At 49.5% G+C, this 18,870-nt stretch overlaps 1 protein-coding gene across 3 annotated transcripts in view; it reads right to left on the bottom strand.

The window, feature by feature from the left end:
• Positions 1-18,870, bottom strand: part of SPATA13 (spermatogenesis associated 13) — a 290,432-nt gene that overhangs the window by 42,112 nt on the left and 229,450 nt on the right. For 2 of the 3 annotated variants that reach the window (XM_059892241.1, XM_059892242.1), the window contains 3 exons: positions 16,221-17,819; positions 3,050-3,415; positions 1,050-1,194 (listed from right to left, as the gene is read on the bottom strand). In XM_059892241.1, coding sequence (XP_059748224.1) covers positions 1,050-1,194; positions 3,050-3,415; positions 16,221-17,819 — 2,110 coding nt within the window. Of the gene's footprint in view, positions 1-213; positions 996-1,049; positions 1,195-3,049; positions 3,416-16,220; positions 17,820-18,870 lie in introns of those variants that run through there. The other variant, XM_010810812.4, reaches the window with a different exon arrangement.

The raw sequence follows: 18,870 nt of genomic DNA, 5'->3' as shown, positions 1-18,870 counted from the left end.
AGGACAACCATTTCTGGGTCACTTCTTCATGCGCCCTGGTCCCTCCTCCTCCCACTCCCTGAAATCTAAGTGACACCGAGCAATACCCTCCTTCAAGTCTCCAGAAACAACACGCTTTAAATCCTGTCCCTTCTTGTGGCTCCGGTCACCACTGTCACATGGAGGGCGTACCCACCAGCTGGTGAGGCCCTGAGAGCCCCATCCCTCACTCACGCTCACGTGCAAGTCTCGTCCTCAAAGCCAAGACAGAAAAAGTCAGCACTGAAGCTCTCCGGTGGCTAGCCGTCTACTGTCTCTATTTAGAGTCAGCACAGCTCAGTGGTTAAAAACATGGGCCCGCAGTGAAAATTCTACCTGATTGTAGATTCAAGTCCCTTCTCTGCCACTTCCTGGGTGGTTTATCTATTTACACTTGGGGTTTCTGATCTGTAAAGCGAGGATTACAAGAGCATCCGCCCAGCACAGAGTTGAGATCAGATGAATTAATCCTCAGAGCACACGGGAGGGCGTCTGCCCCACAAAATTGCCCGTCCTATCCCTGCCCGTGAGCCAGCCAGGCCACTGTCCAGCCAGCGGGCTGGCTCAAACATTGGTGTCCGTGCTCAGGAACCTAAAGTCAGGTCGGCAAGTGTTCACTGGGTAAGTCCCAGGCTGGCATATGCATGGCTCTATTAGATAAAGTCTTCCATGCATATACCATCTATTAGATACACAGTATGGGTGAATCTCAAACTCTCAGGAAGAGCTTTCAGAGGGGTAAAACAGATTCCCAGGAGCCCATTCATGGTCAGATCACCACAGCAGGAACCTGGGACCCAGACTTCTCAAGGTCAAGGTCACTGGGACGACGCAGAGTCCATAGGGCACCTTCTCTGGACAGGGGTGCCAGGCCTACCCCTGCAAGGGTGGCTCTGACACCCAGTGGGCCCTCCCCACCCTGGGCCCAGGGCAGGCCAGACAGGCGCAACAGATTGGGTTCCCAGATTGAGCAACGATTCCACACCTGCCTCCTGGAGACGGACCTGCCCAGGGGGGACTGTGAGACTCACCGTTGGACGCTCTCAGGTGTCGCCGGCGTCCCACACGGTCCAGCCCGATGGGGGTGCTCTGGGAGAAGGCGCAGGGCCGCAGCCGGGCTGACACCGCCCTGTAGGGCGGCACCTGATGTGCGGGCACGGGCGGCCGGGCGGCGGGCTGCAGAGGAAAGGAGGGGCAGTGAGGAGAGGCAGGAAGTGGGGCTGGGAGCCTCGAAGCCCCAGGTCACGGCTGCACAGGCTCAAGGGCAGCCTTCCTCAGACGCGGAAACCCAGTGCAGACCCCAGGGTGCCAGGTTTTCAGCCACCTGTCTGGACACACACGTGGGGACACTCAGGAATGACCACAGTGGAGGAAGTGACGGCCCCCACCCACACTCGTGCAGCAGCACCCCCAGGGAAGCCGACGCGGTGCCAGTGACTGAGGCCCGTGACAGCTCCTTCCCACAGCCCCCCCAACACACACACACAACACACACACACACCACACACACACACACACACCCCCACACACACACCCACCCACACGCAGGGACCAGCATCTGTGGAACACGGTTCTTGTTCACCTTAACTAACCGGGCAGTGAGCTTTGTCTAAAAGGAGAGTTGGTGGTTTTCCACCAATTTAGAACCATCTATAGCCCCTGGGATCTTCCATATGAGTCGTCCCTAAAACGACACTGAAGGCCACGTTGGTCCATGCCTTCCATAGGCTTTCTCAGTATTTCTCTACCCAGTTCCCTAAACAAGCTTGGGGGCAGAAAGTTATCTTACTATGCTCCTTTTGGATGCTCTGAAGTGAAAAACTGTCTTAAGTGCTTAGATCGCCCCTAGACTGTGTTTCACATTAGAAGAGATTTGCTTCCATTCAGAATCATTTCCGTGATACCATGGTGAGGACAGCCACCTTCAGAATTATTTCCTCGCATGTAGAGCATCTCAACACAACAAAAAGTCTGCAGTATTCTTCAACATAATCTGCTTTCACCTTAACTGAATTCAAATTAGTTCAATTAAGCAAGAGATTTTGGGGGTATTTGCTATAAATAAGCACTATGCCGGGGTTATAGGGAGAATGGAAACGGAAAATCCAATACCAATATATTACTGCCCTTTCAAGAGAATGTATGGGTTACTTAGGGCTTTCCTGGTGGCTCAGGTGGTAAAGAATCTGCCTGCAATGCAGGAGTCCTGGGTTTGATCCCTGAGTTGGGAAGATCTACTGGAGAAGGGAATGGCAACCCATTCCAGTATTCTTGCCTGGAAAATCCCATGGACAGAGGATCCTGGTGAGCTACAGCCCACCGGGTCACAAAGAGTAGGACATGACTACTAACATTTTCACTTTCTTCCTGAGTTATTTATGATATCAACTAGCAAGTTAAAAAAAAGAAAAATGAAGCATGCACTTACTCATATGAACACTTGACCATGGCTGGGATAAGACCTCACCAAATATAAACTCCTTCTGAATGGGAGCCTTTATTTAAATGTTTGTATCCTCAAAGGGCTTTATGGGTAATTGATAAGTATTTGTTGAATTGCTAAAATGCACTAAGGAAATAATATTAAGATTTTAATCTACTGTCAAAACAGTTACAAAGCTGCAACTGACATGTAAAGAGTGATAAAATGGCAGAAAAAATTACTTTCTCATCTAGAAAAAAATCAATTTTCTTCTTGTCTTTCCATTTTAGGGATAAGTGGCATTTTCTTTCCAGATTTCTTCTTCGAGGAAGCTCACTAAATATGCACAGCTACTTTCCCCAGATGATTCAGAACAAACAGCAAACCAGTTTCACATATTATCTGAGATCCCAGAAAGACAGAAGATTAGTCAGAGCCATCCAAATGTCAGTGGGTTAGTTCTAATTCATGCATGTTTTCAGAGTCAGGAAGAAAGGCTGTGAGCAGATGACGCCATCCCTGAGGCAGAGAGAAGAAAGGAAAAGTCTGGGAAGTCTGCAGCGAGAGGACAGAGGCCAGGAGGCTCTGGGGGCAGCACGGCGGTCTTACTTGGGGCAGGAGGGCTTCCCCCTCCTCCGTCTGGCTGCTCCCATAGAAGCCGACCCCACCGATCACAGAGATGGGGCGTCTTCTTGGGCCCCCCTGGGGATAGCCCCCAGCAGGAGTCTGGTCTGCAGGGTCTGTGGGGGCCACGCTGGGCTGGTGGTCACTGTCCACAGCGTCCTCTTTCTGGGGGTCCACGGCGATCGAGTCTTCTGGGATAGACAGACTTCGGGCGACCAGCTGGCCATAGTCAGAGAGTGGTCGGGGCCTTGACCTCCTCCCAGACCCCAGTCTCCTCCTGGGGATCCTCTGAGCCTCCGTCCTCTCTTCCTCCGGTGGGGGAGCCTGCCTCCAGGACCCCTCGGTCACAACCTTTTCAAATGCGAACAAGTTAGGTAAGGGTGATATCCAGGAAGGTAAAGAAAACAAGCCCCCGCCCCTCCCCACCAAGTTGACTGTGTCCCAGAAAGACGTGACTGAAACATGGATGGGAAGAAGCAAACCTGTCTTTAATCAGAGGCTTAATTAAAACCCTAATCTCAGTAGTGATGTTTGTGACACATGATGAACCATCATAAAAGATACTAAGAAAATCAGCACCCATTTGTTTATTTTTGTTTCTGTTTTCATTAGTCTAGCAAGGTGGATCAAAAAAGGAGTTCCTGCAATTTATGTCAAAGAGTACTCTGCCTGTGTTTTCCTCTAAGAGGTTTATAATATCCGGCCTAACATTGAAGTCTTTAATCCATTTTGCGTTTATTTTTGTGTGTGATGTTAGGGATTGTTCTAATTTCATTGTTTTACATGTAGTTGTCCAGTTTCCCCAGTACCACTTATTCAAGAAATGGTCTTTTCTCCAGTGTATGTTTTTGCCTCCTTTGTCATAGATTAATTGACCATGGACATGTGGGTTTATTTCTGGACTTTCTAACCCGTTCTGTTGATTGACATTTCTGGCTTTGTGCCAGTACCATACTGCTTTGATTACGGTAGCTTTGTAGTATACTCTTACACAACAGAGGAAACCATAAAGAAAATGAAAAGACAACCCTCAGAATGGGAGAAAATATTTGCAAAAGAGGCAACCGAGGAGTTAATCTCCAAAATATACAAACAGCTCATTCAGCTCCATGCAAAAAAACCCAATCAAAGATGGGTGAAAGCGAAATAAACATTTCTCTAAAGAAGACATACAGACAGACCAAAAGCACATGAAAGGATGCTCCACATCACTCACTATTAGAGAAATGCAAACCAAAGCAAAAATGAGGTATCACCTCATACCAATCAGAATTCCTAGCATCAAGAAATATACAAACAAGGAATGCCGGAGAAGGTGTAGAGAAAAAGGAACCCTCCTACACTGTTGGTGGGAATGTAACTTGGTGAAGTCACTATGCAGAACAGTATGGAGGTTCCTTAATGAACTAAAAACAGGGCTGCCATATGATCCAGCAATCCCACTCCTGAGCACATATCCAGACAAAACTATAATTCAAAAAGATACTTTCTCCCCAATATTCACTGAAGCACTATTTACAATAGCCAAGACATGGAAACAACCCTAATGTCCATCAACAGAGGAATGGATAAAGAAGATGTAGTACATATACATTAATACAACAGAGTATTACTCAGCCTTAAAAAGAATGAAATAATGCCATTTGCCGCAACATGGATGGACCTAGAGATTATCGTAAGTGAAGTCAGTCAAACACAGAAAGACAAGTATCATATGGTATCACTTATATGTGGAATTTGAAAAAAGGGTACAAGCGAAGTTACCTACCAAAGAGAAATAAGAGTGACAGATGTAGAAAACAAACTTATGGTTACCAGGATGTAAGGGGAGAGAGGGATAAGTCGGGAGATTGTGACTGACAGATATACACTGCCGCTGCTGCTGCTTAGTCACTTCACTTCAGTTCAGTTCAGTTCAGTCGCTCAGTCGTGTCCGACTCTTTGCGACCCCATGAATCGAAGCAGGCCAGGCCTCCCTGTCCATCACCAACTCCCGGAGTTCACTCAGACTCACGTCAGTCACTTCAGTCGTGTCCAATTCTGTGTGACCCCATGGACTACAGCCTGCCAGGCTCCTGTCCATGAGATTCTCCAGGCAAGAATACTGGAGTGAGTTGCCATGCCCTCCTCCAGGGGATCTTCCCGACTCAGAGATGGAACCCGGGTCTCCTGCATTGCAGGCAGAGTCTTTACCACTGAGCCACCAGGGAAGCCCATATATACGCTACTATATATAAAATAGATAAATAATAAAGCTCAGGTAATGCAGGCTTGTGGGAGAAATGGCCCGGAGGCTGCATTTGCTATCCAAGGCTCCCTCTCTCAGCAGGTTCACAGACAACGTGTCTTAAGAGGACTGAGTCTGGGCTGCTGCTTGGCCCAACCCTGGACTTGGTCTGATGGGGCAAGCACTAAACCAGATCAGCCTACTGACCAGCTGGGTGTGCCTGAACCACTAACCTCTCAGGATCTCAGATTCCAGACCAGACAACCCCACAGGTGGAGAGTCTGCTGCCCGGAATTCGATGACACTTCCCAAGTTCTCAAGTGACTGTTTCAGAGGCAATGCCATGTACTAGGAGAACCCCAAAGGTGTGGGAGTGGGAAGACTTCTGTCTAGTCCGCCTGGCCTAGGGTTAGCTTGTGGCCCCAGGCTTCAGCCACTGCTCCTGTCTGGGTCCTGGGAGGACAAAGTGCAACCGTGGGGATCAGGGTGCCCGCCCACCTCAGCCCTGGTGAGTCACTGCTCTCAAAGAGCCTCACGGAAGAACAATCACGAGGGCTCAGCCCACAGACCTTCCATATCTGGGCTCAGAGCAAGCAGCGGTCCCTAGGAGCCTAGTGTCTTTAGCCCCTCCGTCCTGAGACACTGTGCAACAAAGACTTGAAAATAAAACAGAACCCCACCCAGGGAGGGCTGGAACAACCAAGCAAGTCATGAGATGGCAGGGCAGGCAGAGCAGCCACTCTGGTTGTCTCCCCACCCCCAAACCCCCAGAGCCCTGCCCTGAGGACTGGCCCAACGAGCCCCGCCTCTCGCCAATCAGTGGCAACTGAGACCTGAAATGCAGGTCATGTACTTTTAATCTGAGACCCAGGGAAGTCTGGTGACTTGCTCAGGGCCATGCAGCCAGTCAGCAGTAACAGACATCAGGTGTGGGCCTTGTAACCTGTCCCCACTACGCCATGAGGCGCCCATATGCCAAGTCGTTGTTTTTTAGTCCCTCAGTCGTGTCTGACTCTTTGCGACCCCGTGGATGGTAACCCACCAGGCTCCTTTGTCCATGGGATTTCCCAGGCAAGAATACTGGAGTAGGCTGCCATTTCTTTCTCCAGATATACCAAGTCACCTCTGCTCAGAAGGCAGTGGGCTCTAGCAAACTCCACTCCCTTCTGACCTGCCAGTTCGATTTTTACAGCCTGGACGTCTATGTCCAATTCAAGTCACCATGGACAGGGTCCAGAACACACCATGGCGAATGAACACCACTTTGAGCTGCAAACTCAAAAAAAAAAAAAAAAAGCTGTAACTCAAAAGCTGTAAGAACAGGCTTTCCTTTTACCTGAAAGCAGAACTCAGTTGTCATAAATCCCTTCGCTTCCTTGCAAGGAAAAGGTATTCTTTTCCTTCCAACCAGGGAAGACTGACTCTTATCACTGAGAGGAGAAGCCTCAGCTAAACAGACACTGGCACAAAACTAGCCTGTCTCCCACCTGTTCTGCAGGGCCCTCATCTTTCCTAAAAGTCACTCATTTTCCACAATGGCTTTTCCTACCTCTTTCCCCTGTTAAGATGCCCTAACCACTTCCTGCAGTCAGTTTTCTGTGAACTCCCACTTACTCACATGAACAAAAGTCAACTTTTGTCAGTTTAATTTGCATACCAAAAAAAACATAAGAGGGTGTATTAAAACATTTTCCTCTGACACCATGGGAAAATATGAGAATAACTGGGGACAAGTTTTTATTATTGTTATTTTTTTTTTGCAGTATATACATATAAAAAACAGGCTATTATGGGTTGTTTAATTCATTTACTAAACCAAACAGCACAGACAACTTAAGCACACGGTGAGAATAAACTCATTTCTATCATCATCCTGTGATAAAAAGGTTCAGAAACAGCATGCTAGCAAAAATAGAAGTACAAAAAAATTGCAGACAATAAACTGATCACAAATCGACATGCAGTTGTTGTTTTTCACTTATGCAACCTGCTTTCCTCATTGATACAGAAAAGAAAAAAACAGAGACAGACAGATGGGTTTAGGAAAATCAGCGGCTGTCTTAGGTGATCAGGTAACAAATCCTTCTGAGAGCAAACATGCTCCAGGAAGTGATGGGGGCGGGTGAAAGGAAGGTGTGCAGAGGCAGGAAATGAGACACTGGCTCCTTTAAGCTCATGCCCAGGGGGCAGCTCGGGGAGAACCAGCTGTGGCTGTGCTTTGACATCATGCAGCCTCGCCAGAGACAGGAAAGGAGAGAGCTCGCCTTCTAGGTGGAGCAGAATTGTAATACATAAAACCAAAATGTACACTTTACTCAAAGCAGAAGTCCAGAAGGAGAGAGGGACAGATGGGGGAAAACCCCTCAGACTGAAGCTCACATCTGAACAGCGAGGCTTTGCCAAAAGACATATTCCTTGCAAGACATGTGAAGTGTCCCGCAAATTCTAAAACTGAATCATTGATCAAACTTTACGTGCTTCTAAAGTACGGCCATCCAGGGGACACAGCTTTGATTGCGACTCTTCCTAGAACTACAGACACCAGAGAGCCAAGACCTACCCCAACTCTGCCGCAGGCAGTGGCCCCCAGGTGCTCTGAAAAACAGCAGGTAACCACATCCATGTTCTCCAAGAGTGTTCCCTTGCTTTAGAAACACTCTCTTTGAGTGTAGGTGGCCGGGCTGGAGCCCCACCTGGTCTACCTTCTCACAGTCCAGCAGCTCAGCGCAGAACTACCCAGGGCTCAGAAAGCCTGACCTAGACCTGCCAATTCACACCCGTCATCAACGTCTGTACACAGACGTGTGTGTGGCCTCGTTAACCCTTGCTTCCCGGCACAGCTTTAAGTGCTTTCCCTCGGCTGTGGGAAGAAAGCTGGATATGGAATCAAAAGAGAAATACTGCTGGCTCTGTGTGTGTGTGCTCAGTCGTGTCCAACTCTCTGCGACCCCATGGACTGCACCTGCCAGGCTCCTCTGTCCATGGCAAGAACACTGGAGTGGGTTGCCATTTCCTTCTCCTGGGAATCTTCCCCATCCAGGAATCAAACCTGCATCTCCTGTATTGGCAGGTGGGTTCTATACCACTGAGCCACTTGGGAAGCCCTCAAAAGAGAAACACATGAGCAATTAATGCTTGCTCTCTCCCTGGAGAGTGCAGTGCTGGTGTTACAGACTTCAGTTGTCCTGACAGGTGTAAAACTGATGATTAAATGTGCTGAAAAGAGTCTATGAGCCTATGGCCTTTGTAACTTGTTTGATGGGCAGAATAGGTAATTCATTAAAAATGCAAATATTAACATTCACGCGGACGCAATTTACTACCCATCACACAGTTCTCTGAGCATAAAAAGACCCTTACTGATAACTATGAGAAATATGGACTCTTGAGGTCTCCCCTCCCCTGCCTTCATAATAATCATTCAGAGGAATTCCATTTGGGGGACTTAACACCCCACCCCACCCCCACCTGTCCTACCATCTCAGAATCAACAGCAGCACAATGCAGAGCTGACTCACTGGAAAAGGCCCTGATGCTGGGAAAGATTGAGGGCTGGAGGAGAAGAGCGCAACAGAGGATGAGATGGTTGGATGGCATCACTGACTCGATGGACGTGAGTCTGAGCAAACTCCAGGGAAGCCTGGTGTGCTGCAGTCCATGGGGTCACAAAGAGTTGGACACAACTGAGTGACTAAACAACAAAAACAACAAAATGAACAACAAAGAGTTGGACATGACTGAACAACAACAAAAATGTTCCAAAATCAAGAACCGTGTTTTAGAGCTCAATATGACAGAAGCCTATTGTTCTTCTAAACCTTCTTGGGCAGGAGACCTTGTTGATGCCGTCTGAGCTCCTCTGTATAGAGAAGGAGAGGAACCAGGATGCAGGGAAGGAGGCAGGGAGGCAGGGCTCGGCTTACTCTCTGGGGAGGGTGATGAAGGATGGTGTCTGTGTTCCCAGCATCAGTGTACTTCAAGCCACAGTTAGCAGTACAGTCATGCCACTCAACAGCCCCGAATGCCTGTAGAATCCAGGAAACCAAGGTTTTCTGGATTAGCACGCAGAACACCATCTTCATAAACATGCCTGCCTCTGTGTTTCAGTTGAGGAGATCTCAGACACCCCTAACTCCTCCCCCTCCCTCTCCAGCCACCTCCATCCACGTGATGACTACATTCTGCCATCATTCAGTCTCAGAAGGAATCTGTCCACGGCTCTCGTAGAAGCAGTAACTCTCTTCCGTGTCTCTAATCCACTCTCCATCCTAAGAGGAGCATGGCTAAGACTCTCCTAAGACTCTCACTAAGACACACATGAGATCATGGCTGGCGGTTCAAAACCTCACCCTATGTGCCTTGCCAGCTCCAGCTTCACCAGCCACACCAAACAACCCACTGTTTGCCACATGTTATCTGATGCAATTGGAGATGAGAGAACGGCTGCTCCCTCCACTATACCTTTTTGCCCCTGTCCACCTGGAAATTTCATCCTTCGACATTCAACTGAAGTATCACTTCCTGCAAGAAAACCTCATAAATTCCCCTGGGCTCTAAGTTCTGTTTTCTGTGGCTCTGTTAAAACCACTGCTATATTTTTATAGGCTTGATTTATTTATCTGGGTGTCTCATGAAAGCAGCTACTTACATTCTTTCCAAATGATGTGATGCTATCATCACATCCCCAAAGTCTGCAGCCTGGGAAATCAGTAGTTAGAAACCTTCATGAACGATTGAGGGATGAATGGGGATAAAGGAGCAAATAAGTGAGCAGTTCTGGGTGTCAAAGGAGCAGTTCTCACCCTACACCCAGACATGACTTTATAAAAAGAACTCGGGGAGGGGAGGGTGTCAGAAAAAGAAGGACACGACTTTCCTGGGATTCCTTCTTTTCGGCAGCTCTCACTGATGATGACTAGATCAGTCACCCCTCCTTTAAAGGGACAACAGTCCAGCCAGTGAACTTGACTGGTCAAGTAAACCCGAGCCTGATGAGACGGCTGTTCACCAAGAACACCCTGGGTAAGAGTCTGGGGCTGTGGGTACAGGGACCCCGGGAGGGAAGGCACGACCAGGAGCGGCACCTGGTGTTTCCAGAGACTCTAACGTGGGTGCTGCAAAAGATCTCCAGTGTGTTTAATTCAAAACTTGCAGTGTTAGATGAATAATTTATGCCTCAGAAAGAACAAATCCAGATGTGCAGTGGAACCGTGCTGTAAGTAAACATATGACACTTTTATGTCGTATATCAGGGAGTGGATCAGTCACACACTGTGTCCAAGGGCCGCCCACCACACCCGAAGCTCTGACCTTCCGGACACAGCGGGGCTCTGGCCTCTGGGCCAAGGCCCACCACTGTCCACACAGCTTCCTCTCCTGTACCATCGAGTGACGCACACAAACTGCCAGGAGAGGGATGGAATGAAGGTCCTCAGTGAGCGGCCCGGCCCACCCCAAGCTGCCAACTCCACCCAGGAAATCAAGAGGAAGGACTCTTCTCTGGGCAAGGACCCACGGAGGTAGGAGGTGGTCCATACTCCGTGACAAGAATGCGGGATGTGGGGACAAGAGAAAACGGTGAGGAAGTGTGCAGACGGCGATGACGCCAGCATCTCAAAACTGGCCTTCACTGATCCCATCTCATTTAATCCTAAAAGCCATACAGTGGATACTTTAAATTCTGTTTTACAGATAAGGAAGATGAAAGGATTGCACCAAAGACTGGGAGACCAGAAATGGTCAGAATGTGCTTGCATGCGGGTCCCAGCAGAGGCTCCCCAGGCTCCGGTCCTGCTGGAGGCCCAGCTCCAGGCCCAGCTCCAGGCCCAGCCACGGGGCTTGGGAGGGGACGGTACCCTCTCCGGGCCTCAGTTTACGTGTCTAAAGCAAACCCCAGAATGCTGACCTTGAGGGGGCGGCTGAGAAGGACCTTTATTAACTGAACAAATCAGATAAACAGAGGTTGCTATGCATACTTTTAGTTGGATGAGTCAATGACATTTTAAGAGTTCCAGTGTGAGCTGGTAAAATTCCAGCCACCACCCCCACCCCTCAAAGCGGGAGTAGCCATTGATGGTCAACATATTTTAGACCAAATGCTTTATACCACCGTTCCTTCTGGCTTGAAAGGTTTTAAAGCCATTTCTGGGAACTGGTGTTTGTATTCTACAGAGGTTCATGTCCAGTTGATAACAGAGTCCAGTGGAAACACCAGGGTTATAAGTCATGCTTAACTCTTTCAGGAGTTAACGCCTCTCCTTCCTGAACCAGGAGTTAGCTCGACAGAGCTGGAAGAAAAACGCCCAAACCTAACCTACAGGACATCAGGACTGCGACAAGCCTGGCTGAGACAGCAGGCGTCTACCCTCAGTGCCTGAGCTATTCCCCCGCGGGCCCCGTTCCAGGTCCAGGTCACAGCTCTGAGGCACGAGCTCCAGCTGAGGCACTGTGCAGCCTGGCTGGGCCCTTACTGTGCAGCCTGGGTCTGTGCCCTTACTGTGCAGCCTGGCTGGGCCCATTCCAGACTCAGAGAAACTCTGCCTGGAAGGTGGAAAGCAATGTTCAGAGTTTAACTGGTCTGTACTGAAGAGCCTGACTGAAGGCAGCAATTTTAACTAACAATGAATCTGATAACAGCTAATGTTTATGCTTTGTTATTAGTACTAATAATATCAATAATAAATAATACTATCATTTTAATTATATGGTAAATAATATGACAAAATAAAACAAAATTTTATTCATAATGTATAATACATATACATTTAAAATATAAAACAATATATGCTAATGATATTAATAATAAAGATATTAAGCTAAGCAATCTTAAGGTACTATGAGTGTATTTCAGGCACTGTGGCATCTTTTGAAAGAATATTTATGTGTTTGGTTATGTTTGGCCGCACTGGGTCTTTGTCATTGCGTCTGTTGTTTCACTCTCTGTCCTTCCTCATGTCCTGGATCTCCTCCCAACGCTTCAGTGCCCTGTTACCTCCAAGATCTCTCTGGCAATAAATTCCAATAGCTTTCTCTCTGGTCATCTTTCTTCCCAGTTCTCTTTTTTAGAGGCGGTGGATTAACTTCTCAAACACACAGTTCTGAGCTTGGCCCTTCTCTATTCAAAGACATCTCTGATCCCTCAATGCTTATCAAGTAACATACAGATTCTTTATGTGGAATCCAAGAATCCACAGTCTGAACCTAATGATTTCAGCTTGACCGGGATGGTTCCCTGACACCAAATCGAACTGTTGTGTCCTGTTCTGTGAAACCACATGAAACCACTGTGCCTCTGACCGCTGAACCACTCCACTTCCACTCCATAACTACCAGCAGAAATCTCACCTTCTTCAAACCAGATTTGATCATCCCTATTAAGCCTGCCTGGATTTGGTGCATGGGTAAGAACTACAACCCTTGTGAAATCCCTTAGCATCACGGTTTTTCCCGTTGTGGGGTTTAATTCACTCAGCGTATTCTACTATGACTTAGATACATCTTAGGTCGTCGATTGTCTCCCCGACATCGCCCACTGTTCCTCAGAGCTACATCTGAGTGTCTGGATGGGGGACTTGGCAATTTGATCCATAAGGGTGTAACACGGTGGGTGTCAAAATCAGTTCCAGAAAACACTGACCTTACCTGGCCCCTGTTTGAAGGAGTCAGGTCAATCTAGGATGGAGAAATCACAAAAGGAGAGTGAACAGCAGACCGCTACGGCTGCTGGGAAGCACTGGGCCGAGCGTTTACCACGTAATTTCCTTGGTTCTTACAGACCTCCAAGATAGAGGGAGCTCTCCCGTGCTCTACCCTTAAGGTGTTTAAGGGTCTGCCCAATGCTGGGCATCTTTCAAATGGCAAACTAAAAGCCTGAAGCTCCCCGTAAAGGAATTACAATGGATTCTCATCACTTGAAAGAGTTCATCTGCGGCACACTCAGCACCACCAGGAACGAGGGCATCCTTTCTGCAGGACCAAGGACAGGGCCCCAAATTCAGCCAGTGAGCTACTGGGTGACTCTGCAGGGACACCAGCAACCGCACTACACCCTGTGCCTGCTCCCTTATAAGGCAACAGGTATTAAGCGTTCAACCGCATTTTTCAAGCACGTAACAATTTCAGTTTCATTCCCCTGGTCATCGTTGTTACAACAATGTTTACCACTAGGTGGCAGGAATACAACGCTATGGAGGTGATTTGGGGACACAGTCTTGTTCCACTGTATGCAGTGTTTCAAAGATTGTCACTTTTATTTCTAAATGATTCTAAGAAGTTATTCTCCTTTATTTAAAACTGCATGATAATAAGCATTTTAAATATCATAAAATGTACAGCTTTCAATCCTTTAAAGTTCAACAATAACTGTAGCTCAAGCTAGCTTTAAACACGTAAGTGGAATCATATATACTACGTACTAAGTTGCTTCAGTCATGTCCAACTCTTGGTGACCCCACGGACTGTAGCCCTCCAGGCTCCTCTGTCCACAGGATTCTCCAGGCAAGAATACTCGAGTGGGTTGCCATGCCCTCCTCCAGGGGATCTTCTGGACCCAGGGATTGAACCCACATCTCTTGTGTCTCCTGCATTGGCAGGCAGGTTCTTGACTACTAGCTCCACCTAGGAAGCCCCCAAGTGGAACCATACTATCAATAAACTAAGAAAATAACCCAGTGTACATTAAAGCATAGTAAAGGCTGATACTTAGTTTTATTGTGGCTATATAAGATTGACAAATACTGCTTCTAACCTAGCAAGAGTGAAATTGCTGCATTTTAAAGCAAGGTGCTTTCTGGTTTGTTTTGTTTGCTTCATTTCACTTGTACTTTGCTTCTAAATGACAAAATAAAAGAGAAGGTTTCATGTTATATTTTACAAGTACTTCTCTGCAAGTAACAAAGAAGATATGCTGAAGATTACCAGCATACACCACGTAAATTGGGCAAAATCAGTCTTTTCTCTGTTCGTCATTTACTTTAACAAGCACGTATAAGAGGACACTTGATGTGTTACATAAGAATTTTGCAGAAATGAATGCAACCTAAAAATGTAATAAACATCTTAAAGAAAATCTGTAGCATTATCCACATGCACACACTATTAACTACTCATGTCCTGCTTTCTCTCTTCAGTGATCCCTTGTGGGTAGAAACTAAGTGCCATAAACTAAGAACAGCAAATATAAACGTGAAATTGTATAATGGTCAAAAATTACCCTGGGAAGTAAATAAGTCAGAAACTAACTCCTGAATATATTTAATTAATATGTGCTCAGGAATAAAATACTTTAATGGCTTTTTAAAAATTATTACTAATTTTGTTAAACAGAAAATGAAGTCCCCACCTTTAACACAAAGAACCCTCTTGACCACAGCAAATCCCTCTTTTGAGGAGGAGGGGGGTGTCCTAAACTATCAGTATGGCAGAACGGGGTGCTTGGTGTAAGGAATTACTGGTCATCTTATCATCCAGGCAGAAGTGAAGCCCAGACTGGCTCAGGCCTTGATGGATAACACAACCCATAGCAAAGGCAGGACTCTTCCCTTGGCTAGCACTGAGTCCCATTTCCTTACAACTGCTACACGCACTCCTTTTAGGAATATGCAAATGAGCAAGTGGTCATCAACAAACAGGACCTCTGGAAGACAGATTGGCCCTGAGGTCTCCATTCAAGCCTGGATCCAGAAAAAGTGAGGCAGTCTCACTCTCTGGCTACCCAGGGACGGGTGAGGCGGACTTAGATCTGAAAGTGGTCTGTGGTAGGCCCCCTTTCTAAGGCTCCCTATAATGCAGAGGTTACAAAATAGTTCAGCTTCTGAGTTTGCTGCATCATCACGCCCTCTGCAGGCATGAAGGCAAAACTGAGGTCCTCTTTGCGGGCCAACGAGAAGGAATCGCTGCTGGCACAATTTATACCTGTGATATAGTCTAGCTTCCCTGGTGGCTCAGTGGTAAAGAATCCGCCTGCCAATACAGGAGGCACAGGTTCAATTCCTGGATGGGGAAGATCCTTCGGAGAGGAAATGTCAGCCCACTCCAGTATTTTTGCCTGGAGAATCCCATGAACAGAGGAGCCTGGTGGGCTACAGTCCATGGGGTCACAAAGAGTTGGACACAACTGAGTAACTAAACAAAAACCACACAGTCTAGGAGCTTATGGGAAGAATCCTTTGCAATACAGACAGAAGCATGCATCTCCTCTGCTCTCAGCTCTGTAAGGGAACGTTACTGAATGCATTTATAGAGTAGAAATTACACAGTAAGGCTGCCTGGATCCTTGACAGGAAATGAAAAGAACATTGCTCTCAGAGCCTTGACAGTTATTAGTGAATTTGATTCATGAGGTGCTTGTGTTCTACTCTAAAAATAAGTACAATAACCATCATAAAAATTTCTGAGCTATCATCACTCAGGGTTGACAGGTATAACAGTGCACGTTTCTAATTCACTCTTGGGAAATGAAGCCGACTTAGAACATGTAATGGTCTCTTAACAAAGAATCTCATTCACACGAACTCTGTTGGAAAGGGCATGGAAACAGTTCAAAGCAGAAGGAGAAGGAAAGTCATAATACTAATAATGTCTCAAAGATTCGAATTTTGAGAGCCCCTATTAGCTACATGGAGTACAAGAGAGATGCCTTCAACTTTTCTCCCAAATCTAGCTCAGAGCTGGGCTCATCTCTCCTGGAGGAACTGTGTGGTATAAATGCCACCTCCAGCAGCTTCACACAACAGCGGTACATTTCACAACAAAGAGAGAGGTCACTTCTTAACCTGAGAAACAGCAACCTAACAAGAAGACTCCTGAGGGCAACACAGCTGGGAGCACTACCTCCAGGCAGGTGAAGGGACCACCTGTGCCCATCTCAGGGGGAGGAGGGTGGCCCTAACAGGCACCTGTCATACTTGGCAGGCCACCAAGGATCCTTACCTCTTCTGTCTTGTCTTCTGGACCGTCCGCCCCTCCATGGCTGGGCTGAGCGTGACTGCTGGCTCCACTGTCCTCCCTGCCCTGGTCACAGGTGGCTTGCAAGGCCTCCTGGGAGGACCCGAGACCTTGCTCCCTCTGCGCGGGCCCCTCGGCCCTTTCCTCGCTGTCCGCTGAGCTAAGGGACAGCGCGCTGACACTGCTGGGACACTTGGCACTCGCTGCATCGGGGCTCCGAGGGCTGGGAGGCTTGGGCGTGGTGGGCCTCAGAGGCCCTAGAGGATGCTCAGGCTCCGAGGGAAACCGGTCACCAGGTCCCGGTTCGTCGGAGTCTCTGTCCGACATCTCCCGGGCCGGTGGGCTGGACAGAGAGCCCTGGGCGCGAGGAGCCGCACCTCCTGGGACCACTGCCCTGGGCGGTCCTCCTGCACCCACTGGGACCGGGTCTCGGGGCTCCGCACGCCCCCGTCCGCACCCCTCGGGGGCAGCGGCCGCGCGGCGGGAGTAGTCATCGTGCAGCCGGCTGAGTGGCCGCGGCCCAGGCGCTGCGCTCCCGGGGTCACCAGTCCGGCCGGCCGTGCCACCCCCCGCGAGCCGGAGCACGCGAGCCAGGTCCGGCACCCGCAGCGGGCTCCTCCAGCGCCTGGGCCTCGTGGGGGCCCCGCCCGAGCCGTCGGAGTCGGCGGAAGAGCCGCTCAGGGTCCTGCGGGGCCCCCGGCCCTCCTGCGCGGCCCGCAGCTCGGCCAAGTGCGAGGCGGACTTCCTTCGGAAGGAGCTCTTCCCGAGGAAGGTCAGGCTGTCCGTGCTCTTGCTGCGCCGGCAGACACCGTTCCGCTCGGGCTCGCGTGCTAGGCACTCCGGTGCCTCGCACGCCGCCGGCCGGAGGGGCTCCGGGTCGAGGAGGCGGATGCGCCCCAGGCCGTAGGCACGTCGGAGGCTCCGTGACCGGAGGGCATTACGCGCGAAGCCTTCGTCCGGTTCCTCGGGGTCCGAACCGTCAGAGGCGAAGCCGGGCCCAGGGGCACACCTGCCCCCAAGGGCCCCGGCCGCCTCGCCGTTGGGGACGGACTTGCCCAGATCGCGGTCCGAGGTTCCCTCCTTCGCCGTATCCCACCCCTCCCGGTTCTGAATGCCCTGGAGGACCGAGGACTTGAGTTTTTTGAAAGAGCCCATTTTCCGGAAGGAGGCCAGGGCGTTCCACGTGGACGAGCTGCCCACGAGGCCGGCGGGCCGGGGCCGCTCGCGGTCGGCGCGCGTCCTGCCAGGGCCGGCAGAGAAGAGGCGCAGAATGCGGGCCGGGCTGAGCCGCGCCTCCCGGGCGCCTGCGCCGCCGCCACTGCAGCCGCCGTTGCGGCACGCCGAGTGGGTCCCCATGCCGGGGTCCTTGGGGTCAGAGATGGAACCAGGTACCGCAGCTCCGCGCCCGTGGCCGTTCTGCGCCGTGGTCATGTTCTCGGGGCCGGGGGCCCGCGGGCGCAGGTCAGCGCGGCTCAGACCCACGCGCGCCTCGATGTCCCCCGGCCCCACGCGCAGGCCTTCTTCCTGGGGGCCTCCGGCCTGGCCTTCCCGCCCGCCGTGCACATTGGGCTCCGCAGTCACCGCCTGCAGCAGAAACAAAGCAGGGAGTTAGCCCCGTCATGCCAAGAAGAACCTCCATCAGCGGAGGCTTAGCTATTTTGTTTAGGAGTTGCTAACAGAAAACCAGGCCTGCCGATCACATAAAAACTATTTGCAATTACTATTCAATTACTATTAATAAAATGTTTTTTTCCTCTAATTCATAAATGAAAAGGGAAGAATGCAAATTTTGCCTATGGGTTGTGCATTCCTTATGATGGTAAACTCTGAAATCCACCCGCACTTGTTTCAAGAAAACTTTTGAAAAACTGCTAGAATGAAAAAGCCAAGGCATAGTTCAAGATTGTGTTATTCAAAATAGAAGACATCATCAATTATCTCTCTCTCACACACACACACTCCAACAATATTCCAAAATATCACAGGGAAATTTGAACCAGGTTCAATTTAACACAGCTCATAGGAGGCAAGTGCTAAGTACACAGGAGGCCTCAAGCAAGGAGTTGTGATGTCAAGACAATGAGCTGCGTATTATCTACAAAATACCCCAAACTCTAAAGACAAAGATGCAAAACACCCCGGGGGCCACCAGAGCAGGACGGACCAAGCTGACTTGATCTGAGGTCAGGCTCTGGGAAGGAAACCACATTAGAGGGGCCTCGGATCAAAGATGCTAACTGGCTGGGGGACCCCAGAGAGTTGAGGGTAGTACTGAACTATGAGAAATCCGGACACAAATTCACAGGAAACCAACAGTGCACGTTCGTCCTTCCTCCCTCGGCGCAGACGCCCACCGCACAGTGTCTGTGCTCTCCCCCCGTGAACGTGCGGCTCCATGGCCTCTGCCCATCAGGCCAGCCCGGCCTTCCCGGCAAGGGAGCATGGTTCCCCTGCTCTCAGTGAAGGATCAGAGATGGAATCAGGGAGGGTGCTCATCATCGTTTACCAGGCGCGTGCATGTCAGACCCCCGCGCCAGCCGCTTCAGAAACAAGATGGCACTGGTAACCCTATGAGGCCAACAGGACTATCCCTGTTTTATGCACCATCAGATGGACGCCTGGGCAGGTTAGAGAA

Source organism: Bos taurus, chromosome 12 (genome assembly GCF_002263795.3).
Source record: "Bos taurus isolate L1 Dominette 01449 registration number 42190680 breed Hereford chromosome 12, ARS-UCD2.0, whole genome shotgun sequence".
Classification (NCBI taxonomy): Eukaryota; Metazoa; Chordata; class Mammalia; order Artiodactyla; family Bovidae; genus Bos; species Bos taurus.
This window is presented reverse-complemented; position numbering and strand designations above follow the sequence as displayed.